The sequence below is a fragment of the Saccoglossus kowalevskii genome, chromosome 1 (assembly GCF_978046115.1).
Source record: "Saccoglossus kowalevskii chromosome 1, keSacKowa6.1, whole genome shotgun sequence".
In the NCBI taxonomy this organism is placed as follows: domain Eukaryota; kingdom Metazoa; phylum Hemichordata; class Enteropneusta; family Harrimaniidae; genus Saccoglossus; species Saccoglossus kowalevskii.
Window position 1 is genome coordinate 26,454,291 of NC_140641.1, and position 27,502 is coordinate 26,481,792.

The following is a 27,502-nucleotide window of genomic DNA, read 5'->3' on the forward strand; positions in this document are numbered from 1 at the left end:
TACAGCATTACCCAAACTTCCATTACAATACAGCATTCGCCAAACTGCCATTACAATTCAACGCTAGCCAAACTACCATTACAATAGAGCATTAGCCAAACTGTCATTACAATGCATCATTAGCCAAACTGCCATTCTAATACAGCATTAGCCAAATTGCCATGACAATGCAGCATTAACCAAACTGTCATTACAATACAGCATTAGCCAAACTGCCATTACAATACAACACTAGCCAAACTGCCATTACAATACAGCATTAGCAAAACTGTCATTACAATACAGCATTAGCCAAACTGTCATTACAATACATCATTAGCCAAACTTCCATTACAATACAGATTAGCCAAACTGTCATTACAATACAGCATTAGTCAAACTGCCATTACAATACACCATTAGCCGAACTATCATTACTATACATCATAAGTCGAACTGCCATTACAATACAGCATTAGTCAAACTGCCATTACAATACAGCATTAGCCAAACTGCCATTACAATACAGCATTAGTCAAACTGTCATTACAATACAGAATTAGCCAAACTTCCATTACAATACAGCATTAGCCAAACTGCCATTACAATACAACGCTAGCCAAACTGCCATTACAATACAGCATTAGCCAAACTGCCATTACAATACAGCATTAGCCAAACTGTCATTACAATACAGCATTAGCCAAACTTCCATTACAATACAGCATTAGCCAAACTGCCATTACAACACAACGCTAGCCAAACTACCATTACAATACAGCATTAGCCAAACTGCCATTACAATACAGCATTAGCCAAACTGCCATTACAATGCAGCATTAGCCAAACTGCTATTGCAATATATCATTAGCCAAACTGCCATTACAATACAGCACTAGTCAAACTACCATTACAATACAGCATTAGCCAAACTGCTATTACAATACAACACTAGCCAAACTACAATTACAATACAGCATGAGCCAAACTGCCATTCTAATGCAGTATTAGTCAAACTACCATTACAATACAGCATTAGCCAAACTGCTATTACAATACAACACTAGCCAAACTACAATTACAATACAGCATTAGCCAAACTGCCATTACAATACAACACTAGCCAAACTGCCATTACAATACAGCATTAGCCAAACTGCCATTACAATACAGCATTAACCAAACTGTCATTACAATACAGCATTAGCCAAACTGCCATTACAATACAGCATTAGCCAAACTGTCATTACATTACAACACTAACCAAACAGCCATTACAATACAGCATTAGCCAAACTGCCATTACAATACAGCATTAACCAAACTGTAATTACAATACAGCGTTAGCCAAAGCGCCATTACATTACATCATTAGCCAAACTGTTATCACAATACAGCATTAGCCAAGCTTCCATTACAATACAGCATTAACCAAACTGTCATTACAACATTAGCCAAATTGCCATTACAACACAGCGTTAGCCAAAGCGCCATTACAATACAACACTAACCAAACTGCCATTACACTACAGCATTAACCAAACTGTCATTAGAACATTAGCCAAATTGCCATAACAACACAGCGTTAGCCAAAGCGCCATTACAATACAGTAACTGTTAAAATTCGAAATTGTCATTCTATAGAGACCACATTGGTGAATATTGCTCCGAAGAGTCCATCTACCATGCAGTCTTCTACTTACGCAGGTTCTAACTTAGCTCGTGATGGGGATACCAGCACATGCTCTATAACCGGCAATGATTACGAACCATACTGGACAATTGATTTAGGTGCAAATGTCTTGGTATATGATGTAACTATTACGCATGATGGCAATTATGTGTGTAAGTAAAGTTTTTTGAGATTTTATTGAGCTTACAACAAATTATACTGAAAATTTCAGTTTACATATGATGTGCACACATCATCTAGTTATTTGCACCAGTCACGTGACAGTGAACTTATGTTATTAATGTAACCTATGCAACATGATCTATGAGTGTAAAAATGACGTCATCATTATGTATTAAAGATGCGAGCCTCACCAACGCTGAGATAAGAATTGGTGGTAACAACTATTTCCTAGACAATGAATTGTGTACGGCGAGACTGCCGGCAACCCTGACTTCTAGCCTGACATTCACTGTAGAATGCGACGACCCACTGTATGGACGATATTTAAGTATCCAAGTTATGGAGTCGACCCAATATTTAGTATTATGTGAGGTAAAAGTGATGGCTGTAGGTAAGTTTTTACAACGTACTCACCTAATTGTGTGTCAGCACAGTTGGATAAATGACTATATGAAATGGAAATATGGATATCAAAGCTGCACCTACAGTTATCAGACTCACTTGTTAATATTACATAATTTCAGTAAATTCGTTATCGAATGTGGCATATGGCAAACCCGCCGAACAAAGTAGTCAGTATAAAGATGGGAGCGCCATTAAAGCTGTAGACGGTGATACAAGCAGTGATTACTCTTATCATAGTTGTATACATACCCAGTTAGAATATGAGCCGTGGTGGAGAGTTGATGTTGGACAGCAAAGTGAAATACACGATATTGTGATAACCAATAGACAAGATTGTTGCCGTGAGTACATATCTCGTTAACACACTAGTAAGTTCTGTTTAGGAATGAAAGCAAAATGCATCCATGTTTTAATGCTTCGTTGTTAAAAGGGTCGATTTTTGTTGCAATATTGTTACATACTGCGCACATAATTATAATGTAATTTTTGGTCTTACTAAGAGAATGTCACACATCTGAAATAATACGGTCGCTTGTGGACATCTGGCCAATAATTTACACAAACAATAGTTATAACTGTACATATAATAACTTTCATACATTACACAATGGAATGGTAAGGCATCGACATGAATGGATAGATTATTTTTTAGGGAATCGTTTAATTGGTGCCGAGGTGAGAGTTGGAATTAGTAAGTCAATGAACGAAAGTAACACATTGTGCGGTGTTGTGACACGTGAAAACATTGAGGAAGTTGATATTGCTATTAACTGCGGAGATAACGTGGTAGGAAGATACGTCAGTATTCATATAATCAACAGAATCGATTACCTACATGTATGCGAAGTGAAAGTATTTGGCAAAGGTGAGCACTGGTCATACATTTTATTATTTACTTAATCACGTTTTTATATATTTTCGCCAATATTCTGTCGTGATTCTCTCTGTTAGTTGAATGTTTTCAATATACACTAACATTAACAGTTAACAGTCAATAGGTGGATTATAATGTTCACATGTTTATATCCTTTCTCCAGTTGCGGTTGATACGCTTTCAAATGTGGCATTTAATAAGTCTGCGTATATGAGCAGTGTTTGGTTTGGTAATACACCTGATAAAGCCGTTGATGGCAACACCTACCCTGTACTTGATTCAGGAACGTGTATCCACAGTGCTGAAGAAAGTGAACCATGGTGGAGAGTTGATCTCGGTGGAATTTATTTCGTGTACAAAGTGACTCTTTACAATAGACTAGACTGTTGTGGTATGTAATTATTTTATTTGTTATTGATACAGTACAATTTTCTTGAAGACAGTCTCGGTTTATGTAATTTGATTTGTGGTACTGTCTCCACATGTTGAGCAAAACACAGAAGGCTGATTTTATGTTACTACTAGTTTATTATGCACATGGTTGTTTTTGATAAATGTAAGCTAATTCAACATTTGTTTACAGATGAATAGATAGATAGAATGACACTATGATATATATTTTTTGTATTTTCTATGGTATGAATTGAGCAATGTGGTGCAACTGAATGATGAGAAATAAATGATTCAATTCCAAGTATGTTAATAAACCAAATGAGGGCGCATGCGTTGAGTTTATAATAATACAATACAGATGACGTGCTAGCCAATAAGCACAAAACTATGCAAATTGTTAAACTGGTTGCGCATTTCATCTAATTTCACATAAAAGACATTACATATGAATCCTTGAAACAAACACTGCACGAATGAATATCATCCCTATTCGTAATAGAAAAGTGAGCCTCAAACAACAATTTACTTTTACACGGTAATGTACTCTATGGCGAAACACAAACTTTGAATTATAAAACCACGTAAAAACACACAGAATAGTGAAATAATGCATTTCTGTATTTTGCAGACTGGCGATTGGATGGAGCCGCTGTTCGTGTTGGGTATTCTGACAATGCAAAACTAAACCTCAGATGCGGTCAACAGATAATCCCTCAGATTACTAGTTGGGAAAAAATACATAGGGAATGTTCCACTCCTATTTTGGGCAGATTCGTCAGTGTACAGCTAGAGGGAGTTGATAGTGGATTTTTACATGTATGTGAGGTAGAGGTATTTGCAGATGGTGAGTAAACGTGTTGCGTAATTGTAACCAAAATTGTAATCATTTTAACAAATATGATGTAATAACGATTTGACTGTTATTATAATAACAATAACTGAAGTCTTGAAACAAACCATGTCGTGTATGTACATATACATATCTGAATGTGCGTGGATTTGTGAAATTGTATAAGAAAATATTTCAAATATAATTTATTTTACGTTGTTAAATCAATCAATTAAGTTTCTACCGTGCGTCTACCCGCACCTGCATCTCAGACATGCATTGGTCAATTTCATTCAAAAATTCACACACCAAACATCATATCATGCATATACACATGCATTTGTCTCAGGATCCAATTCAAGATTGGCGAATTGCAGTCATTTTAGTCTTAAGAAAATGCATGCATTTCTACCATTCTGGAACTGAATTTCAGTCATGCATAAGCATATTGTATTCAAACTTGATATGTCCATTAAATATAATGGGTCCTTTCTCCACTTAATGTTTCAGATCGGATTGGTAATTTCATCTGGTAGTTTTAGGGTCGTATTTCTGACGTGCTTTGTCCGACTACATACAAAATATAAATATACATCTCACATCATATCGTACATAATAAGCACATACATTTGTAGTTCTAAACATTTATTATTAAAAACAAGCATTTCTGCCATTCTCGACCGTGCGTCAGAATATTGTATGCAAACTTGGTATGTCCTTTAAACCTATTTGGTATTTGAGGCACGTCACCCCCCCCCCATTTGACTTTAATGGACTTTAAATGGATGACTATTTTGTTTTTAACTGACTGATCATGTACAAACGCATACATCATATAACTCATTTTCACAGGATGAAAACATGGTGGGGGCTTACAATGTCCTTACTGTATTTGTGTGTTTGAAACGTGTTTTTTTCACATGGGTGCTTCTCAGACTCAGACATTTGCATAATGTTTTTCTCCGGTTAGTTTAGATTAAGTGAATGTTCAATTGCTTATAGCGTCTTACGTGATACATTTGAACTATAATAAACAGTTACGGAATATTGCAAAACCCCCTAATTTGCATCATTCGCGGACAATTAGAATTTTTGACTTGATCAACACTGGCACGTAACAGGGTCTCTGGTGTGTGAATAATATTCAAATCAAATACCAAAGTAATGGATATGTGCCGGAAAATACTATAGTTCGAGCATTAACTCTACTATAATTATACTATCGATTATATATTTTGTGATTTACTCTGTTTTCTCTCTCCAGAGCTAGTGATAGATCCAATTGAAAAAATAAAGCAACGTGCATTATTCGGACTTTTTGACAAACAACAATTCGTGCGCATCGTGTCGGACGAAGGCAAAGACAAATTATACAGTGGCGTGTCGCTTGAAACGTGTCTAGATAAATGTTACTTCCAGAAAACATTTGTTTGTAAATCGTTTGACTACAGGCAAGATGTACATGAGTGTACTATTTATAGCGTCGACGCCAGTGACAAGAACTCTAGCTTGATGGTTGACGAAAATTTCAATTATTATCAACGACTTGTACACGGAGGTATGTAAACACAGAATATAACTGCTTTAGTGCTATGTTTATATATAATCTTACTTCATTCACTTAGATTTCTTTTTTTATAGTTTTCATTGCCTCAGATAACGCATCTCACTGTCCCCCCGAGATGTGGCAATGTGGCTCGGGCGAATGTCTGCATCCATACAGAGTATGCGACGTCATCAATGATTGTCTGGACTCATCTGATGAAGAGGACTGTAACCTCAAAGACGACAGTGAGTATATTCCATTATTAGGAAGATACATGAACTTATTGCAAAAAAAAATATGCTAATTTCCTTGTTTAGTTTTTTTTTTATTCAGTCCGCATTCGGTTGGCCACCTTATTTCGAATTCCGTTTGTGTGTATATTCTGAGTTTGTATGTATACATTGCGATGATGCACTTGATAGTAGTAAAATATGGCCTGAGATTATTACTTGAACGAGTCCGTAACGTATTGCAATATTTTATTGCAGGTGTGTATTTTTATTTTTGCCGAATCCGATTCTGACTCCAATTACCAAACTCCGATTTTAACTATTGCATGCTATTCTGGCTACCATTTCAATTATTTTAACTATATTCCTGCCTGTCTAAAGTCCAATTCAAGCTAAATAGCGTAAATTCGTATACAATTATAAAGCATTTGATTTATAGTTATGCCATGTTCTCGAACAATTCTATTTTGACAGACCAAACAATTATTCGATGGTACCGTGCATGTAATAGCAAACAGATACACATGTACATATACAAGTTATTTTCAAATGTAGTTTTTTGACATTAGATTAATACAAACTTGTAATTTGCAGAGACACGTGGACTAGAACATGAACATCTGTCAGTATGGAAAGACGTTTTCAAAGACATCACACACGATTTACAAGTGTATCAACACTTTTTTCAAAGTATATATCGAGACAGTCTATTTAACCGTGTCAAAGGCGAAGATCCTCCCGATTGGGCGCGATTTAAGACGTTTAGCAAAACACCTGATCATAGTGACTTGCGAGAAGTTCTGAAATTAACTGAGGCAGAAATTTCCGCATACGGTCATCAAATCGACGACTTCATTCTGCAGTGCACTTTCACGTCAGAGGAATGTAAACTGAGGTATTGTTAATTAGAATTACACAGCTAAAGCAATGTCGAAATTCGGAATCCATAAAAAGAAAAAGAAATGTTGAACACAAACCAAACGTACGATTAGTAGTACAATACATAACCAAATTAGAGAAAATGAGTGAACGTACCCTACTTTATGTAACAGTGTGTATGACAGCGCATATTGCCTGTGTGTTGGTGTACACTCATTATTTATAGCATGTGGTATAAAAAGCTCCATTTGTACAGATGAAAATTGCTGACCACAAATTATTTCAAAATAAGCTGCAAATAAGATTTGTATGGATATTTTCAGTGATTTCGTGGCGTTCCAGGATGATTTCTATGGGAACTGCTTCCAGTTTAATGTGGAAGGTATTGAGGAACAAAAGATAGCAATGGGAACCGGATCTTCATATGGTAAGTTATGAGGAAAGAAAGTTGACAATGAGGACAAGACCTTTATTCTCTAAACATTGAACAAATGAAGTGGTAACATTATCAACATACACTATCAATGACGAAATGAAGCAAGACATAATCACAATATTGTAAGGTATTGAAGTGAACCATGGCACCATATAGAAAGCAATGAGATAATGGAGTTGACAATAAGAAAATGATTATCACACTGTGAACAATTAATACGGCTTGCTGTTCATAGACCTTTAATGAATTCACGTATGAGTTCATTTGTTGAATTCTAACAAATAATTCACAGCTTCAGTGAATGATTCCAAAATAAATGACTAATCAGTGAACCTAACCCTCGAGTTGGTAAATATTTGGTGTTATTTATTTCAGGTTTACAACTAACTCTTTACACGGAGCAAGAAGAGTATCTCAGTATATATGGACAAGATTCTGGTGCCAGGGTCGCAATCCTTCCACGTGGCATTTTGTCTTTTCCAGTTGATGAAGGTATTACTGTGAAACCTGGAACGATCACGTCCATAGCACTGAAAGAGGTATGATTAGCTACTACTCAGTAACTAATTAGGTTAACAATAAGACAACAAAATAAGGAAAATTCATTTTCTTTACATTTCTCTGATTATGTAACATTTTCTAGCATTTCAAGTCAGTTCTAATTTACTAGAAGTAATGCATTTCAGTTTATTTTCAATATTCCTGCTGAGGATAAACATTTCACTATATCTTGACATAACTGAACTGTGTGGCGCGGTAAAGACAATGAATTTAATTTGCATACTCAATGTTTGTAAATCAAACAATATTGAATGAATTCGTTGCGTGGTAACATTTATTGTCAATGTTTACATTTGCTGGGAAAACAAACTCACAACAGTCCCCGGATACTTATTTGAATAACATAATCGCAATTGTTATAAATTATACAATTGTTCGCGGTGAAATACTTCATTTAAAACGCGGCGGTCGTGAGAGTACCAGCAAAGCATTTTCCGGTTATGAAACATCATTTCTCCTATACACATTAGGTGTCAGACAACGTTGGTTTTATAAAGAGTCCAAAGAGTCAGTAAGTTAAACATTGTGATGTTCTACAAAGGTATTCACAGTGGAAATATATGTTATGCATGGTCTACTTACATTTTAATTGAATTTATTTTTTCCGATAAATTGGAGTGAACTATTTTTCGTGATAATTTAACAAATAGTGTATCAAATAAAAAACAATTTATTAGCATCCCACAAATGCAAAACATAAATTTTGTTTAGTACTTTGAAGCAAAGCATCAACAGTGAGAATTAAGACACATGTTTAACTATTTGCTATTTGTGGTTCAATTATTATTTCAGAAAGTTAATGCTCGCATGCCATGGCCATATGGCAGCTGTACCGATGGACAGACTGAACAGACGGTAAATAGTAATGCTTCATACTCTTTACTTGTAAGTATTATCAGTTACATTGTGTTCAATTCTTGTTGTGCTTTTGGGCAATCAGAAGAAGGCTTTTTTATATATACATGTTGTTCTTGTCAGAGACGTCGAATGAAACAAACAGTAAAGTGTTATGTAGATTATGTAAATGCATATTTATTTCCGAAGTAATGTTTCGAGGTGTTTACTTTAGCGTTTATCAAACTGCAATTGTCAATTGCCACCCTAAATGAAGAAAAGAATACTACTTGAACACTGAAATAAGCTATAAAAACTAGATTACAGAATAAAGTGGTATTGCTGAACATCGACGAAACTAGATAATTGTACAATATTAAATTTAGCTTTTGCTAATATATTTCATTTGGAGTTATATTGCATATCGATTTTTAAAAATTATTTTAACATTACTCATGTTATAGTCATGTGAGAAGGCATGCTCAGAAAACGCATTAATACACTACTGTGGATGTGCTGAGTATCTATTTACGGACGCACCACGATGTAAACTTTTAAACGAAACGCAAGGTATGTTATTGGAGGCTATTATTATGTCACAACAATTTGCATAAAATATTTACAAGACTTATGGTAGAACAATCACATGTACTTGTGTAAAATTTGCGCCATCAATACAAAAGGCAATAGTTGAGTATTTGTCTACGGAACACAACGGTGAGTAATTTGGAGCAAATGATTGGCCATCATTATTGAAATATAAAATTGAGTCATGAACAATCAAGCTGGATTTGTTTGTTTATCGATTTAATATACTTTATGTTTTTATTACACAGATTTGTGTCGGCAGTTAACCAAATATTTGTATAACATCGGTAAGATACAATGTAGCTGTCCTTCGCCGTGCAAGTAAGTATTACCGTTTTCAAGAAGATACAATTTTCTAGAAAATGCCTATATAATTATTATGCCCCCTGACACACACCATACAATATCGCGTATTTGCATTGCATTGCATTGTATCTTATTAGGAAATGATAACGAGGTTTTCCAAGCGTAGCTCACAACAGAAAAGTTTGAATAATTTCCACCATTTTGCTCACTTCCGTTATTCTCACATTAAGTGGTTGGATTGAGAAAATATATTAAGATGTTATTAAGATACCGAATAATCAGCACTTAAAGTATAATACGTGGTCGCATTGACTGTTTCGAATGATCGTAATAGGCTCGTATTATTCTACAACTGATTGTGATGTCTGAGTATTAAAATATAAATAGCTCGTCTTAAAATATTGAGATTTTCCCTACGGTGTCATCGATACACAAAAGAACACCCAAAACAAATTTAGCCGCACGTGAGACAAGCACAAATTAGTAGAGAAGTTCACATGCTATAGAAAATGGTGTTTTCCGAATAACTTCTTACCCATACTCTTGGCGTTCAAATACAAGTGGCAATATCGATGCCCGGCTCTACGAGTCCCACATATACACAGTCAGCTCGCGTACAAGTGATAATAAAATAAATGCTATTGTTTACCGATATAAGGGCAGCTGTCTTGATTGTGGCATGAAACCAAATAAAGAGAAATGTTGAAAAACGGGTTCCCTACAAATCCGAGGGAAATATCAAACTTCCACAGCCAAAGATCCGCTGGTTTAACATTAAGCCAGCCGTTAATAACATTCGAACGCATTCTTTTTTTTGCGTGGAAAATTCCTTGATACTAACTCCCCATTACACGAAGAACATGGAACACTTTCCCGGGCATTTGAAACCGAACTAGTAAGGCCATCAGTGATCCTGAGTTAGATGAGGATTTTCCTTAACATGTTTTCCCACGGGGTGTGGCATACCCTGCTGGTCTTGCTGACATTTATTAACACAGACTAACATTTGAAGCATCGTTATGTGTTTTGAAAGCAAAACTGAAATATTTATTCGCCAAAAAAACACAAACGCTGTAATAGGTGTTAATGCAAGCAGTAGTACTACTTTGTAAAGTGGTTACAGAATCATGTGATCACGATAATGTCAGGTTTTTATTTGAGTTAATATGAATCACAAACAATAAACAACAATTAACTCATTGTATTTGAACAACATATATTCATACATGTTTGCCAAATTAGCATACCAATATTGTCGCGCGGGGAATTGGTGTGTACTACGCAATTGCAAATTATCCAATTTATATTATCACAAGTGGCCTGTCAAAATTTCTGATATTCGTAGAATTTTGTCGCAAATAGACTTCAAGCATTACACCCGGTATGTAGTTCATACCAATCTGTTTATAATTTGTTTTAACCAATAACCTGTTTCTTTTTCCAGAGAAACAAACTATGATATGACCTTATCACAGTCACTGTGGCCATCAGATGTATATCTGGTATGTATTTGATAATTATTCGACAATATCTATGAGTTTCATACTTTCCATTATGTGAATGCTTATGTAACCTTATGCATATTATATATTATGTAGAACAAGCTTCTAAAGACGTTGAAGTGGCAAAATACCAAGTTAAAGAACGTGAACGACATGCAGTCAGCCAGGTAATATGCAAGTATCATGACGTAGAAACACTATTAAGACATGCACTTTATATTGTGTACTTTGTATGATACACTAATCATTCATATACTGATGAATGCATAACATATTGAATGTAATAAGGGTACAAAGAAATCTCTCGAAAATGCGATAAAATCATTACATACCAAATACTCTCGTGATGAACAAACTTCACATAGAACATATACAAAATAATTCACATACACTTGTCATTATTACTATAAACTAGGTCAAACCTTGTGCGACTAGAAATATACTTTGAAACACTGAACTACCAGTTGGTGAACGAACAAGCTGCGTATAAGGTAGTAATTTAAACCTGTTTTTTTGTACATGGTCTTATGTTATAGCTGCTCCACATATTTCTAGACGATATACGATATACTGTATTTGGTTTTGTTACATGCACAAAACTCGAAAGAAAGGGAATATTTATCATGAGATATTTTCTCATTTCGTTACACCTGTGTTATTATTTCAGTGGGAAGACGTCCTAAGTGACATCGGAGGGACGTTGGGACTTTATGCAGGCATATCACTCATATCGGTCTGTGAATTTGTGAATTTTTTTGTTTTACTTTGCCGAAAATATTGCAAGAAGAAAGAGAACAAAGTTGGTCAATGGGCTTGGAGACAGTCATCTGTTCGAGAAAAACCAGTAATAACCTGATTTAAACCAAAATTTGAAAATCCACAATTCAACTAAATTCAGAGAATCATTAAATGTAATCAAGCGTAGAACAACATTGTGAACTTGAATTTGATTTTGGTTATCTTATTTTGCAGCAAACAAGGTTTTAGGTCAAAAGCAAACCAAAAACTACATAAATCCTAACAACCTAAATTTAAAAAAACAAATAATAAAATACTGCTATTTATTTGGATTGCCCATTTCAAAACATGATGAATCACAGATCCATTTTTCATTTATATCACCACTATATGACCTTATGCATAAATTGTTATCTATATTTGTTTAAACTGTTTATAATGTACAATTTAAGAAAGATTGTAGTTAACTCGAAATTTGTAATTTATTATCATTACCAATTATATCAATGAAAATGATGTTATATTCCAGTGAAGAAAATTTATTAATTAACTAGTTCAAACTCAACATGTCAGATGAATGTTATGATGGCAAATTTTAAGTGACTAAGATATACTATTCTACCTTCCGTCAGTTCAACTTATAAACTATAAAGTAATTTCTCTATAGAATGGTATGTGTTGAATTTCATTCAATCAAAAAGAGCATAACCGTATTAATATTTCGATATTAATAATAATAATTATTATTATTATTATTAAAATTATTATTACTATTACTATTATTATTATTACTATTATATTATTATTGTTGTTGTTGTTGTTGTTGTTTGTATTTGCTGCTCATGGTTAGCTTAATTACAATTACAGTATAAATATATATGAATCATATTATACCATGTTTTATCTAATACATTGTTATTAACAGTAGCGTTATTGTTAACAAATATGGTGTGGTAATTTTTATCAGGAGAATGTAATGTTATTGGCATGATGTATCATATTATATGTATGATGTATGTAGTTAAAGTTATCTCTAATAAAGTATAGTCAACTATGTTATATTTCAGTGTACAGTACTGATCATTAGTGTGTGTATTTTCTATATATCATGTATGCTCAATCTTTTCAAAATTAGAACTTGTGAACTTAGAATATATTAATTAAACGTTAACTCTGTTATCAAACCTTCGGACCATAGTAATTACGTAATACAAGATTGAAAATAATTGCATAAACAATGCAATATCTTGCAAGCTGATAATATCTCATTAATGATATTTATTTTTGTTGAACAATTTATATTAATTTTAGGTTTATTACTGTATCTGTGTAACCAGACTGTTTTAAGTTGCGTAGATCAATCAATTTAAATAATTTGATATTATAACCAAACCACATATAGAGATATAATTTGGCAGTATATAGGCCAAGTGATTACATATATTGAGGTCACAGAACCTGAAGCACTACAACGAAGCTGACGTATTACTAAATGAACTTTCAAGAAGTTGGTGAGTTGTCCAACCATTTACTTAAAATTCGGCACTGAACAGGGGTACCAATGAAAGTGTAGCTTTTTAATGAAAATCACAGCTTTGACACCGTGCAGCATAGCTTGGTCAGGAAAAGCTTAGCTACAGGAATGAAATCCGCTAGTTTTGACATCGAGAACTCAAGCTTTGAACATATTTTGATGTTGAGGTACACAACATGGCTGCCTCCAAAAGCAGTGTTAGCGACGGCAAGTATTTTACTCGTTTTCTAAACAAAATCACCAAGTTATGCTGTGTAATATGCCGCAATCAGTGAAGTTCAGGTTCAATTTCATTTCTAGAAAGTTTCAGCCACCATTTTACGAAACTTGTAGAGAAATCTCAATTCCATATTTCGAAGCGAACAGGCCAGCAGGACGTCCTTCTTATACATGTACTTGGATTTTATGACAGTGTAAAGACGTGGTGGCTAGTGTTTTTGGATGCAGCCATGTTGTGTACGCCCTCAACATCAAAATATGTTCAAAGCTTGAGTTCTCGATGTCAAAACTAGCGGATTTCATTCCTGCAGCTAAGCTTTTCCTGACCAAGCTATGCTGCACGGTGTCAAAGCTGTGATTTTCATTAAAAAGCTACACTTTCATTGGTACCCCTGCTGAAGTTCCTGGATCATCCAGTTCAGCACAAAAGGCCACGTAGGAGTAGCTCAGTTCTGGTGATTAATCAAACTCAGTTCCTCACCCAGTAATTTATCCCACCTCCTGAACAAAGCGTGTAATATCATTATTGTATTTACAGACTGTCGAAACGTATAATCACGTGGTATATGATGCTCCACGTGATACATATGACAAAATAATTCCAAGTACATTCTGCTGGTTCACCCCTACCACACTGGCACACCACACCACAACACTACACACACACTGATAATCAGAGTGTAATCCCGTTGCCACTACCACGCGGATCTCGAGATTCTTTAACAAAACTGTGTAGTAACTACGTATTTATAGATGTGGAAACACTAGCAACTACCGTACATAGAAGTAAAAACTGTGATCCCTGTAAGCAGCACATAAGCCGTGCAGAAATAAAAACACGAATAATGACGGGACTAAAAACCTCTTCGAAAATACTTTGCTTAATAGCGACCTCTGGAGTAAAGCTGAATGAAAGTAGTGTAGAATACAAAGCTGGTAAATGTTACGTGGCAACGCGTAGACTGACAAAACTCTGTCCAATCACACACAAGCCACCGCGGTATGCGGGGAGCGCCCTCTAGTGTAAACATCCATTGCCTGCTATACTGCGTAACAAGGAAATGTCATTTAATTTCTACTTTTACGAATAATATACCTGTTTCGCCATTTTATTACTAAAAACGTCACCAGAAATAATATTGTACTGTATTTATTAAATCAAAAATTTTGGAAAAGTAGAAATCCCTGTATAATTGTCTAAAATGCCTTTTGTTTTTTACAAAAAACAAAGACTGAAAAGACAAGTAGGTCTATTATGGTTGACAGGCAGTCCACACTAAGTACACTCCATTTCGCTGCACAGTGAGCAAAATATCATTGAACTCCTGAAATGAACAAGGTTGAGTTTTTGACCACCGTTGACGCATATTAAAATAGGTAGCTGCTACAGTTGAAAGTTAACTTCTTACTGGGGCATAGTTCTGGTGAACTGTCCACTCTTTGTTTAGTCTTGGGGTTCGGTGGAATTGCAAATCCGGGCAAAGGTGCGAATCAATAAACAATATTATAGATATGACATACCGGAGCTACCATATTATATGGGAACCAGAGCCACGGGAGACGACCCCTCTTTGAGGACAGCATATACCACCACGGGATCTACGCTCAAAGTTCTTGTGAATGACCCCAGAAGTTGAATCAAGAGCTACAAGTGAACTGCAGTGCATGTGACAGATTGCATTTTGGGCTACGTAATTTATAGACAAAAGTTAACATTGCGGATATATTAAGTTTACAACAAATTCGTTTTACTCGAAAGAGTAACACGCCTAGTTATGTACGCTTGTGTATAGTGCGTTACCCCCACGGTTACTAGAAACCGTTGTTACCCTAGATAACCCGAGACGCATGGAGCTACTGGTGGCGCTGTATTCAATGAAAACCTTTTTAGGCTTACCTACGCTCATGTAGACTTACAGCGTAAAAACCAGGAACACTTGTTAAATTTGGTGACTAGTTTAGTATGAAAGCGTGCACAGTTTTCAAATTACCACAATAGACAGAGTGGTGGTCAACAAAGAATATACGCAATTCCGGAGTTTTAAAATAAATGCTTTCTATCAACAGTTGCACTTTCAAATGATATGTCTACGCCATAACCTCGTTAAAAGCTATTTTCATGCATGCTTCTGTCTTTTTTTTATATATATTCCACAACGAAAGCGTCATCATAGTGAGGTCAATTGCAATTTACATTTTGTGTAAGTTACGTCCAGCATCGTCACTGAGGTTTGTCAATCAAATCCAATTGATGTTGCTAAACATTGTGTTCGTATTCGTCCACACATAAGTGACGCCACCATAACTATATATACACAAGCTGACAAGCCACCCCAGCCCAGCAACTGCTCAGATAGCAAAATATTTGTACACACTCCCACCCTGTCATATTCTGTAATATGCAATTATATTCTGCCTAAACAAGAAAAACTACCATAGATTAGGGGGGGGGGGCTGTAGCGGAATATTTTCAGATATATGTTTTTGTATTTTTGGATTGAAAAACTATGTTAACAAAACATACCATCTTTTCACTGCATACTTTTCAACTGGTTTCTTAGCTTTCTAATTCCGTTATTTTAATTGCCCAATTACCCACCTACACTAATTCCGCGAACCGCCCGTAATTCTGGAATCAGAAATTGAAATATTAAAAATGTGCAAGATGCAATAAATCGGCACAAGAATTGAAGAAGGGCTCACAAAAAACAAGATTAATACGTGTGAACTATACTGGCAATGTTGATGTTAACATTACACTTCACGTCGCCATGTTAGAGCGCATTGTTCTCAAGTCTCGCGGAAAGTGAAAGCTTTAGTTATGCAAGCACACATTGTGTATACACGGACTAAGAGGTCCCTCTTGTACCATAATACATTGACGGACCCACTCCCACTTGCCAGCTTGGTTCTTTTTACTGACTCAGGAAACATTACGAACATTATCAGTCTATCTGAAAATGAGATGAAAATTATACCATGTAAATCTTGGATACAATGTTCCTATTCGGTGACTTGGTATAACAAATAATTAAATGAGCATTTTTTAAAATTTATTTTACTGTATCAGTGAACACATTTATGGGACAAATATTGTTCGGAAAAGCAGTATATTTGGAATATTGTATATTTACTTGAGAAACTGTGTGGGTATAAATGTGGAATAAAGAAGAAATAAGTTACAATAGTCTCGATAGAGGTCATAAATGTATTGCAACTTGAATTATGAAAAACTCGCAGTGACAGAAAATGAGTAGTAGCCATGCCCTACCGTACACAAAGATGTCATGTCAGCGTTTGAAATACGGAAATGTAATCAGCAATCTTACTAGAGTAAACATGTTCATATAAATCATATCCACACTTTCCGAAAAGTGTAGTAAATATTTACACTTACATACCTCTTAGTAAGCAATTACATTAATATATTAGTGAGAGAGGGGTGTTAAGAGCCTTGTTATATTATGGAGGTTAGACGGCTGAGCACATTACTACGCAAGTTACTGTAGCAGAATTGTTGTAGCGATTATGAACAAACTCCAGGATTACTGGGGTCCAATATGTGTAATGTGACCCATGAATCTGTTCACTGCTACTAGAAGGTCAGCTGAGTGTCTCTTATCAAAGCGTCCCTTGCCAACGGATGAAACAAATCAATTTACACAAATATGACTTGCAACTAATTTATTCCAGTCCCAATATCGCATGACAAGTAACGATTGACTGCAAACAAACAAAAACAGTCAATAAGCAAATTGCTGTACATAACAATTCATACAGTAAAATACAACATACAATAAACTACATGACTTAGAAAACAGCGCCCTCAAGCGGGTGAATTCACTTCACTAAATTCTTACAGTAAATATTCATACAGAGCAAATCTGACATAAACACAGAAAACAGTGAATTAATAAAGCATTCAAGTGTAACATCAACGAGAATGAATAAATGTGCTGTAAATAGTTGATAGTTTAATTGATCATACGCAATTATATGATGCAGTGTTCTCTGCCCAAGTTATTGCATCATAATCTATAGGCACTTGTATCGAGCAGCAGGGAAAGTTACAGCACATATAAAACACAGCAAATTGCAAGAAACGTTATTCTCACCGTATTTATAGATTGACCCAGCAACCAACACAATTCTGAGAATTTCAACCAGTCAGGATTAGGAGTGCTTGATGGCAGTAAAGCAGACGACTTTCACGGAGCTTCACGCACAACTTTCTCTGTCAGCCATCATTTTGGAGTCACTGACCTCTGACCTTGGCTTACCCAAACATGCCACTAGAGGCGCTGTTTACTTAAACTAACAATTACATACATATGCATGTTGTATAATAAAGTACACTAACTATTTTTGTGGCGACTAAACATAGTCTCAATAACAAACATAATAACAATGAATAAATCTATATTTGGCCATAACATCCCGGCCCTCTAATTGTTGAGATACTCGAAACAATTACACAAACATCACCTAACTCAAAGGCCAAAAATACCCCCAAAATAACAAGTCTGGCTGAATTCAAGAATGACACAGGCAAACGCAAAGCAGGGGAAACAGCAGTGCAAACACGGACGGCGCACAAGAACCGAACAGACGCACAGCAAAGAATGGTCACAGCGGCAAAGGCTACCATACCACAAACCACATGCAGGAATGTCAAATTTAGACATCACTCACAGGAAGCTAGGAATTATTTACGTCACAATCCATATCTGCCTCCAAAAGCAGGCAAAGTTTTTCGGCTGGCCGCATCAATACATTCGTCTTTGTCTTCACCTTTCCCATACGAACTAACCCATTTCGGTCTTTTATGGTCTCCACAACCTTTCCCATCGGCCAGGCATTTCTAGGCACTGAGTTGTCAGCAATTAAGACTACATCACCAATTGTAAGATTTCTACGGGGGTGCATCCATTTTTGTCGCTCCTGTAATAGCGGTAAGTACTCTTTAACCCATCTTCGCCAAAATATATCAGCTAGATATTGAACTTGACGCCATCTACGATGTACATATGTATCATTTTTACTATAGATTCCTGGTGGTAAGTTCTGATTCGTATGAAGCAGTAACAAATGATTTGGGGTCAATGCTTCATAGTCATTTGGGTCATCTGATATCACAGTGATAGGTCGGCCATTTATTATAGATTGCACTTCACAGAAAAGAGTGTGTAAAGCCTCATCGTTGAGATGGATTGTCTGCTCCTTAAAAAGTGAAAAAAGAATCTTCCTTATTGTCCTGATATGCCGCTCCCATACACCACCAAAGTGTGACTCAGCGGGTGGATTGAATTTCCTTATTATGTCTTCCTGACGAAGAACTTCACCAATCTTTGCTTGGTTCCATTTACCAATTTTGTCCTGCAACTCGCGTTTTACCCCCACAAGGTTGGTTCCATTGTCTGACCTGATGGATTTGACACAACCTCTTCTGGCCTTGAATCTTCTAATTGCATTAATGCAAGAATCTGTATCAAGTGAGTGTGCAACCTCAAGGTGAACCGCATGCGTAGACATACATGTAAAAATGACACCGTACCTCTTCACGACACAACGACCACGCTTGACTTCAAATGGCCCAAAATAATCAACCCCAGTGTGTGTAAAGGGTGGCATGTCAGGTGTTATTCTCTCAATGGGCAGATCAGCCATCTTCTGCTCTCCAACCTTTGCTCGGTAGCGTTGGCAAACAACACATTTCACACGATCTGTCTTATTGCCGTATTCGCACACAAGATCCAATATCTCTCTCGCAACTTACTTAGCATTGCATTTCTGCCTAGATGCCCCACTGACTTGTGAATGTCTTCTAAGATGTGATATTGGGGTATCCTTTGGTAGCACAACATGATGTTTCATGCTATCCGGTAATCTGGCACGCTCCAGGCGTCCTCCAACTTGTATGAGCCCATCCCTCATAATAGGATCCAATTTATACAAACGACTTGAGCGTTTTAGTCTGGTGTTGTACGTCAATGCTTCAATTTCTTCAGGAAAGCACTGACGTTGAACATATGAGATTATTGCTTGTTCTGCTCTTCTTAATATTTCCACTGTAACAGGTGTGAGTTTTAAACCTTTCTTTGAGTCAGACTGTGACATCATCATCAGTCTTTCCATCTTGTCGTTGATAGTTGTGTCCTGCTCATCTAAATCATTTCCAGTACCACTGAGGCTCTTCTTTAATACCTTGCGTATGCCAACCAATCGCTGAAGATTCCTTTTACCCACTAACAACCAACCAACAGTTATCTTCAGTTTCCTCCAGTTCGAAAAGTGAAAGTGTGATAACAGCCTGTCCGTACCAAACTGCTTGTTGACAATCAAAGAATGCATCTGTTTCTTGACCTCGGGGTCCCCATCGGGGATAACCATAGACACGGTTTCATCTCTAGGCCATTCCGTTTCTGATTTCCAAAGGAATTGAGGACCATTCAACCATCTCTTCGTTCGCAAGGTATCATCAACAAGGAGACCTCTGGATGAGTCATCAGCTGGATTGGATTTCGTATCTACATATCTCCATTGTGACAATTGTGACCCTTCACGAATCAGATTGATACGGTTTGCTACAAATGTATGGAAACGAGTTGTTTCATTAGCACAGTACCTGATGACTGACAAACTGTCAGTCCAAAAGAACATTTCATCTATATCATACTCAAGCTCTGTTTTGATTATTTTATCCATACGTACAGAAATAGCAGTGGCCGTCAACTCCATGCGTGGTATGGTGACCTTTTTCAACGGTGCCACTCTGGCTTTGCCCATTAGAAGTGCACAGTGGACCATTCCCTTTCCATTTATGAACCGAAGATATGAAACCGTTCTATAACCTTTTTCACTTGCATCTGAAAAATGATGGATTTGGCACAAAGTCACCCTTCCAAACCCAACAGGCTTGAAACACCTCGGTACGAATATTGATTTCAACTGTGACAGATCTGAAACCCAGTTTTGCCATTTCTGCAAGTCTCTGCTATCAAGTTTGTCATCCAACCTGTTCCACGGTGGCACAAGTCTTGTAGAATTATTTTACCAGGTAGGATAAATGGTGCAGCAAGTCCGAGTTGATCGTAAATTGAACTGATAACAGATAAAATACCTCTACGAGTAGAAGGTCGATTCTGAATATCGATGTTTAATCCTAGTACATCAGATTCCACTGCCCAGTATACACCAAGTGCCCGCTGTGTCGGAAGATCATCACAACCTAATTGTAACTGCTTTACATCTTTGGCTCGTTTTTCCACAGGGACAGTTTCCAACACAGTATAACTATTACTGATCCACTTCGTTAAATTGAACCCACCAAGCTGACAAATACTGATGAGATTCTGCACCAGTGATATTGCTTCTGTCTCAGTACGGCAAGACTTGAGGCAGTCATCTACATAAAAATTATTCACCAGTACATCACTAACTTCTGGTTTAAACATATCACTGTTGTCCTCAGCTGTCTTGCGCAGTGCTGTATTAGAACAACTTGGCGATGATACAGCACCAAACAGATGAGCAGTCATTCTGTATACTTCTGGCTGGTTGTCTAGATTGCCATTTGGCCACCAGTAAAAACGTAGACAATCCATGTCCCTTTCTGGAATTTTCACTTGATGGAACATGGCCTCCACATCTGCCATTAACGCGACTGGTTCCTGTCTGAAACGTAATAGTACATCAACAAGACTATTTGTTAAATCGGGACCTTGTAATAAAAGGTCATTTAGAGATACACCGGAATACTTAGCCGAACAATCAAAAACAACTTGAATCTTGTCTGGCTTCTTTGGGTGTTACACTCCATGATGTGGTATATACCACACCCTACCATCATCTCGATCTAGCATCACTTCCGGGACATGCACAGCATACTTCTTGTTGATTAGGTCAACCATAAATGCCTTGTAATCAGAGTGGAACTTTGAATCCTTTCTCATTCTCCTTTCAAGGCCCTTGAGACGCTGGCTTGCATATCCTTTATTGTCAGGTAACTTGATGTCGTCTTGGCGAAATGGCAATCCAATTTCATAGTGTCCATCCACATGTTTGATTGTATTCTTCACTTTCTCTACAAATATTTTATCTTCTTGGGAATATTCCCGTTTATCATCAATACTGCGTTCCAGAAAGTCAAGGTTCATAGACTTCCTTAGCAACTGATCGAGTTCTTTGAATTCTTCCATTCTTTCTATGGCACTCACTTCTGCTCTGTTGACAGTCATACAGTTTTGTATGCTACACATTCTGTCTCCACTTGCATCACGAACAACATTCCATGCACCCCATCCTAGGAGCGTTTTGGATGCATGGGGACTACCACGTGGACCAGTTAATATCTCCATGGGTGTATATGCGTCTGGTACGCCATTTCCAATTAACAAGCCAACCTCTGCATTTATCTGGGGAAGATCAACATTGTGCATATGAGGCCATCTTGAAATGTCTTCTTTAGTGGGCATGTGGTGTTGAGAAACTGGCATTTTGTCTTTGGTGTATACCGTAGGGATCTTGACTATATTTTCACATTTCAGATCACACACCTCCAGGCCTTTAACAATATATGTGCTCATGGTGTGGGGTATACCCATCGTATCAATAGTAATTTTAGCTTTGCTACCAGTTACTCCAAGTTTCCTCATCAAGTTTTCTGTACAAAATGAGACACTACTCCCAGGATCAAGAAACGCATACGTCTCAACAGCCACACTACCATTCTTGGCTTGAACCAATACAGGAATTATTGCCATGGTGCACTCAGTGTCACCGGCCCCCATATGACTACCTGGTTCCTGGTTAACACTTGCACATGCACTCATTGCTTGGCTGCTTGGCTTTGTACATGATGTGTCTTTCATCGGTTGATCAGTTGTCTTGTATTTTTCGTTGTGCAAAATGGTAGGGTGACGTCCCTGGCATCGAGTGCACACTGCCTTGTTACGACAAACTCTCTTTTGATGTCCTGGCTTCAGACATCCAAAACAGACACCACTGGTTCTCAGAAACTTCGGTTTAACATCATAAGACTCCCCTGTAAGGCGTTCACATTTATCAAGAGCGTGGTTAGCATTCTTGCAGTAGGCACAAGGTTTTTCAAATGCCATTTTAACAGAAAATTTAATTTGATCATGTGACTCACTACCAATGAGATCATTTGGGCTTGTGGAATACACCCCTTTATTTTCTGGTTTTATGGCTGCAACATCAGTGGCAAAACTTCCCTTGCCTCGGACAGCTTTCCTGTTACCTTTCCAGTTACCAGTGTTGTGCTCAACATGCATGGCCTCTCGTCCATACAAGGGATCATTTGCCTTTTTGGATTCCAATTTCACAAGCTCCACCAGTTGTTTGAACATAACCGTTTTTCCTTTCTGCTTGGTATCATATACTCTGTTTCTCCATTTTTCATGAAAGTGAGGTGGCAACTTCTTAACCAGTTTCTTCATATTCTCAGAGTATTCCATTATCTTCATTGCCTCGATACTTTGTATTGCATACTCACATTCAGAAAGAAAGATTGAAAATTCGTCCAATGCTCTAGGGTCGTCAACTTTTATAGATGGCCACTCCATGGCTTTCTTTATGTATGCATTGGCAATCAACTCTATGTCACCATATCTCTCATCTAGCTCTTTAAAAGCGGCAGGATATCCCACATCCGCATCCAGGTAGCTATAGCCCGTCACGATTCTATTTGCCTCTCCTATGGTATATTGCTCAAGATAATTCATTCTCTCTTCATTGCTCTCTGTTATTGCTACAATTCTCGCTTGGAATTGGCGGACAAATTTTTTGTAATCCATGCAGTTACCTCCAAACTTTTTGATATCAGATTGTGGTTTCTTTAATTCTTTTACCACTGCCAGGATAACTTCATCAGACTATCCACTACTTGTGACTGAGGACCCGCAACCAGTATTGCCACAGTGACCATCAAAGCAATGCAGACCATGCGCATCATGCAAACCGCCCAAATCCGCACTACCGTCAACACCACCACGCGCAGGGGACCGTATCATGCCAGAATTCAACACACGACCCTGACCTAAATCTAAATGAACATCAGTTCCCCCCACATAAGATTTTGGTATAACATTACCAACATGTGAATGATCAAAAATATGTCTCTGTTCATTGTTCACTGTGTGATGTTGTTCTTTAGAGACTGTACTTTGGATATCGCCCGTATGTTGTTGTCCAAGCTCTTTGGTTTCTAGGTCGGCAAGGACTTTCTGTCTTGCGTCAGGTACAGCAATTTCAGTTTCCAATTCTAACTGCTCTTCCTTAATTTTCAACTGCAGCCTGGCTTGCTCCAACTCCTGGCGTTGCCTCAATTTAGCAGCTCTGGCTAGCAATTCTGCTTTCTTCTGGTCCTCCATCGCCTTTGCCATAGCGAGTGAGCTACTAAGTGATGAGGTAGTGCTGATGTGAGATTTCTTAGAATGCCTTGAATTTCTACTCACTTGAGAAACGCTGTCTTCTGACGTTACGTGGACATCACCAAACTGCTGTGGCTTATGCTCCCTTCTCTGTATCCACTCTCTCACCTTCACTTTAAATTCCCCGAAGGACTCATTATGGTTTTCAAACCAACCCTGGTTATCTGCATGTTGGTCATCAAAGGAAAGCATTTGTTGATATGCATCGTGACTAATTAAAAAGTCCTCGTATATCACCATCCAGTGTGTGTAGGCCTTTCGTAATGAGTTCAAGTCTGCTTCATCTGTCATTAATTGTAAGACTTGATCTGTCTTTCTATTTAACTGCTTTTATAGCTCATTACGTTTTCTTTGCCTCACCTCTGTAAAGTATGCCTTTCCTTTCTCAGTTTGGTTTCTTGTTCTGTCACCCATGTTTGAGACCTGTGATGCATTCCCAACATTTTCTGTGACTTCTGTTGTGTACCTTTTCTCCATATTGTCAGTAGTACTTGATATCTCTGACATCGTATCTTGAGACTAGCAACCAAATACGTCAATGAATGTTGTAGCGATTATGAACAAACTCCAGGATTACTGGGGTCCAATATGTGTAATGTGACCCATGAAAATGTTCACTGCTACTAGAAGGTCAGCTGAGTGTCTCTCATCAATGCGTCCCTTGCCAACGGATGAAACAAATCAATATACACAAATATGATTTGCAACTAATTTATTCCAGTCCCAATATCGCATGACAAGTAACGATTGACTGCAAACAAACAAAAACAGTCAATAAGCAAATTGCTGTACATAACAATTCATACAGTAAAATACAACATACAATAAACTACATGACTTAGGAAACAGCGCCCTCAAGCGGGTGAATTCACTTCACTAAATTCTTACAGTAAATATTCATACAGAGCAAATCTGACATAAACACAGAAAACAGTGAATTAATAAAGCATTCAAGTGTAACATCAACGAGAATGAATAAATGTGCTGTAAATAGTTGATAGTTTAATTGATCATACGCAATTATATGATGCAGTGTTCTCTGCCCAAGTTATTGCATCATAATCTATAGGCACTTGTATCGAGCAGCAGGGAAAGTTACAGCACATATAAAACACAGCAAATTGCAAGAAACGTTATTCTCACCGTATTTATAGATTGACCCAGCAACCAACACAATTCTGAGAATTTCAACCAGTCAGGATTAGGAGTGCTTGATGGCAGTAAAGCAGACGACTTTCACGGAGCTTCACGCACAACTTTCTCTGTCAGCCATCATTTTGGAGTCACTGACCTCTGACCTTGGCTTACCCAAACCTGCCACTAGAGGCGCTGTTTACTTAAACTAACAATTACATACATATGCATGTTGTATAATAAAGTACACTAACTATTTTTGTGGCGACTAAACATAGTCTCAATAACAAACATAATAACAATGAATAAATCTATATTTGGCCATAACAAGAATCGTTTGTATCTGTTTGTTTTGACAGAAGTTAATTATTATAATTTTAACTAGTAACGCAACTATTCAATCTGCATGCAGAATAGATTTAATGTGGATCTAAAAATATACACAAGTTTATCAACAATCTGTTCATGTGTATTTCAAGATATGTGGCAGCATAAACACAATTCTAGATTTTATTGTTCATGTACTTATTCTCGAGTGGTACAGGGCTTCTGTACTTCTACTCATTAAGAAAAAAATACCACATATAAAGGAGATCCAACGACACATTTACAGAACCAATAAAACAAAATGACTGGCAAATAATCAACATAGTCAAAACAACTGACAGTAAGATGTATTCGGGCCGTTTGAGATCATAATGTACCATATATCACATTTAATGGTTGATGGCCGTCCCGTAGCGTGTGTTAGGATTTCATGTAAACAAATATTGTATTCTACACGCGTCGTATACTTCGCTGTAAGTCCCATGTCGAACAAGACGACGCGCGACGACCGCCGCCCTTTAAACTATGCACTGAGGATTTTAAAACGTACGCGCTATGATATTATGTATTTTAATGTGCCTGTAAAATGTGCCAGTAAAATTCCAACTATTTTCTGTTATGTTATTAAGTACAAAATAAATTTTCAAAGCGAAAAATGCGTTTGAAATTCAATCTACGCTAATTTTATTTTTATGTATTTTAAAACGAGGTTTCTCTTTAGCTTCTCATTTGCATACTCAAATACCCCTTGTGGTGTATGAAGGGGAACTTGCTGATCAGCGTGAATTGCCGATAATGTATAAGGCCCATTTCATATTCAATTTTCTTGTCTTGTACTAAATTGCCACTCATGTGTAATGTAAATTTATTATTTTGTGTATACTAGAATAAAACGTACTAATAACTCAAAATTATGTACGTATTGGAGGCCGTGGCGTGTGTGTGCGTGCGTGAATGGTGTGTGTTTTAAAACGACTTGTGTGTTTAAAAATGATTGATGTGTGTATTTTAAATGTCTTGTGTATTAAAATGACGTGCGTTTTAAAACGACGTGTGTGTTTTAAAATGACGTGTGTTTTAAAAATTATGTATGTAAGAATTATTATGTATGAATTACATTAAAACGTCATTTTAATACACACGCCATTTAAAATACACACATCATTTTTTTATACACATACATTTGACGAACACATACACACATCAGTCATTTTAAAACGCATACCATTAAAACGCACAGTCACGCCGTCTTTAAAATGCACACATCATTTTAAAACACACACGCCACGGCCTCCAATACGTATGTAATTTTGAATTATTAGAATGTAAATTTATTTACATTCCGCGCCTCGTATATTACGTCACTGGTGGTCATTTTAGTCTGAAAAAAGTGGCAATTGTTTCTGATCGCATTAAAACATGAGTGGGTTCTTGTTTTATGATCTAAATCAGAATAGCTGACTGGTAGTCCATTTCTCTGACAAAAAGATTTTGTTCTAAATAATTTCATGATGCACATTGCCCGCTCCTTTAATTTTTATCATTATTTATAAATAGTGCACAACAAAGTTATTTGAAAATGTTTCATTAAATTACAGTACAAGTGCAAAAACTTGCTCTAGCTTTCATCTGTTCACGTTTGGCCAATCACCATTTACAAATGACATTAGAAAATGCAAATCAAATAATATAAACCAACGATAACTGCTTACTGAATACAGTGTCGAGTAATTTAACCATAAACAAGGATGTCAATTTTGAATACAGACTATGAGTATTAACAAAGTCCAGGATCTGTCGGTCCTGTGTACTGTTCATATTATTATTGCATGTAAATATCCAGCTGGTTCTGTCGCAAAAAGTGGCCGTTTCCGTGGGACAA

At 36.8% G+C, this 27,502-nt stretch overlaps 5 protein-coding genes and 1 long non-coding RNA gene across 6 annotated transcripts; 2 read left to right on the top strand and 4 right to left on the bottom strand.

Moving 5' to 3' along the window:
* Nucleotides 1-1,987: 1,987 nt before the first annotated feature.
* LOC144361814 (uncharacterized) lies at nucleotides 1,988-7,971 on the top strand. Its single transcript, XM_078013626.2, has 10 exons — nucleotides 1,988-2,225; nucleotides 2,359-2,580; nucleotides 2,892-3,104; nucleotides 3,277-3,504; nucleotides 4,135-4,350; nucleotides 5,600-5,893; nucleotides 5,977-6,126; nucleotides 6,706-7,006; nucleotides 7,314-7,417; nucleotides 7,802-7,971. The coding sequence occupies exons 1-10, from the start codon at nucleotides 1,988-1,990 to the stop codon at nucleotides 7,969-7,971; spliced, it is 2,136 nt and encodes a 711-aa protein (XP_077869752.2).
* Nucleotides 7,972-8,270: 299 nt separating this feature from the next.
* LOC146750800 (degenerin mec-10-like) lies at nucleotides 8,271-12,572 on the top strand. Its single transcript, XM_085497358.1, has 8 exons — nucleotides 8,271-8,498; nucleotides 8,780-8,872; nucleotides 9,286-9,391; nucleotides 9,658-9,730; nucleotides 11,160-11,217; nucleotides 11,314-11,384; nucleotides 11,633-11,708; nucleotides 11,885-12,572. The coding sequence occupies exons 1-8, from the start codon at nucleotides 8,271-8,273 to the stop codon at nucleotides 12,071-12,073; spliced, it is 894 nt and encodes a 297-aa protein (XP_085353484.1). The 3' UTR covers nucleotides 12,074-12,572.
* Nucleotides 12,573-17,377: 4,805 nt separating this feature from the next.
* On the bottom strand, nucleotides 17,378-17,859 carry LOC144357036 (uncharacterized). Its single transcript, XR_013421619.1, has 2 exons — nucleotides 17,824-17,859; nucleotides 17,378-17,431 (listed from the first exon to the last, which is right to left on the bottom strand). It is a non-coding gene; the product is annotated as an uncharacterized LOC144357036 (long non-coding RNA).
* A 547-nt stretch (nucleotides 17,860-18,406) lies between these two features.
* Nucleotides 18,407-19,375, bottom strand: LOC146750801 (uncharacterized). Its single transcript, XM_085497365.1, has one exon. The coding sequence runs from the start codon at nucleotides 19,373-19,375 to the stop codon at nucleotides 18,407-18,409; it is 969 nt and encodes a 322-aa protein (XP_085353491.1).
* A 502-nt stretch (nucleotides 19,376-19,877) lies between these two features.
* Nucleotides 19,878-21,363, bottom strand: LOC102805284 (uncharacterized). Its single transcript, XM_085497373.1, has 3 exons — nucleotides 20,724-21,363; nucleotides 20,029-20,574; nucleotides 19,878-19,933 (listed from the first exon to the last, which is right to left on the bottom strand). The coding sequence occupies exons 1-3, from the start codon at nucleotides 21,361-21,363 to the stop codon at nucleotides 19,878-19,880; spliced, it is 1,242 nt and encodes a 413-aa protein (XP_085353499.1).
* A 153-nt stretch (nucleotides 21,364-21,516) lies between these two features.
* Nucleotides 21,517-23,523, bottom strand: LOC146750802 (uncharacterized). The gene has a single exon (XM_085497376.1). The coding sequence runs from the start codon at nucleotides 23,521-23,523 to the stop codon at nucleotides 21,517-21,519; it is 2,007 nt and encodes a 668-aa protein (XP_085353502.1).
* Between the last annotated feature and the right edge of the window lie 3,979 nt (nucleotides 23,524-27,502).

Bases quoted from the DNA above. Each gene is read 5' to 3' on its own strand.
- LOC144361814 (XM_078013626.2), top strand. From the start codon at position 1,988: ATGACGTCATCATTATGTATTAAAGATGCGAGCCTCACCAACGCTGAG. The intron at 2,226-2,358 runs GTAAGTTTTTAC...ACATAATTTCAG, and splicing joins GGTAAAAGTGATGGCTGTAG to TAAATTCGTTATCGAATGTG. The intron at 3,505-4,134 runs GTATGTAATTAT...TGTATTTTGCAG, and splicing joins CAATAGACTAGACTGTTGTG to ACTGGCGATTGGATGGAGCC.
- LOC146750800 (XM_085497358.1), top strand. From the start codon at position 8,271: ATGTTTACATTTGCTGGGAAAACAAACTCACAACAGTCCCCGGATACT. The intron at 9,731-11,159 runs GTAAGTATTACC...TTCTTTTTCCAG, and splicing joins AGCTGTCCTTCGCCGTGCAA to AGAAACAAACTATGATATGA. The intron at 11,709-11,884 runs GTAGTAATTTAA...TTATTATTTCAG, and splicing joins ACGAACAAGCTGCGTATAAG to TGGGAAGACGTCCTAAGTGA.
- LOC146750801 (XM_085497365.1), bottom strand. From the start codon at position 19,375: ATGGCTGATCTGCCCATTGAGAGAATAACACCTGACATGCCACCCTTT.
- LOC102805284 (XM_085497373.1), bottom strand. From the start codon at position 21,363: ATGGCAGATGTGGAGGCCATGTTCCATCAAGTGAAAATTCCAGAAAGG. The intron at 20,575-20,723 runs GTTGGATGACAA...ATCATTTTTCAG, and splicing joins CTTGTGCCACCGTGGAACAG to ATGCAAGTGAAAAAGGTTAT. The intron at 19,934-20,028 runs GTACGGACAGGC...AGGAATCTTCAG, and splicing joins GATTGTCAACAAGCAGTTTG to CGATTGGTTGGCATACGCAA.
- LOC146750802 (XM_085497376.1), bottom strand. From the start codon at position 23,523: ATGGATTACAAAAAATTTGTCCGCCAATTCCAAGCGAGAATTGTAGCA.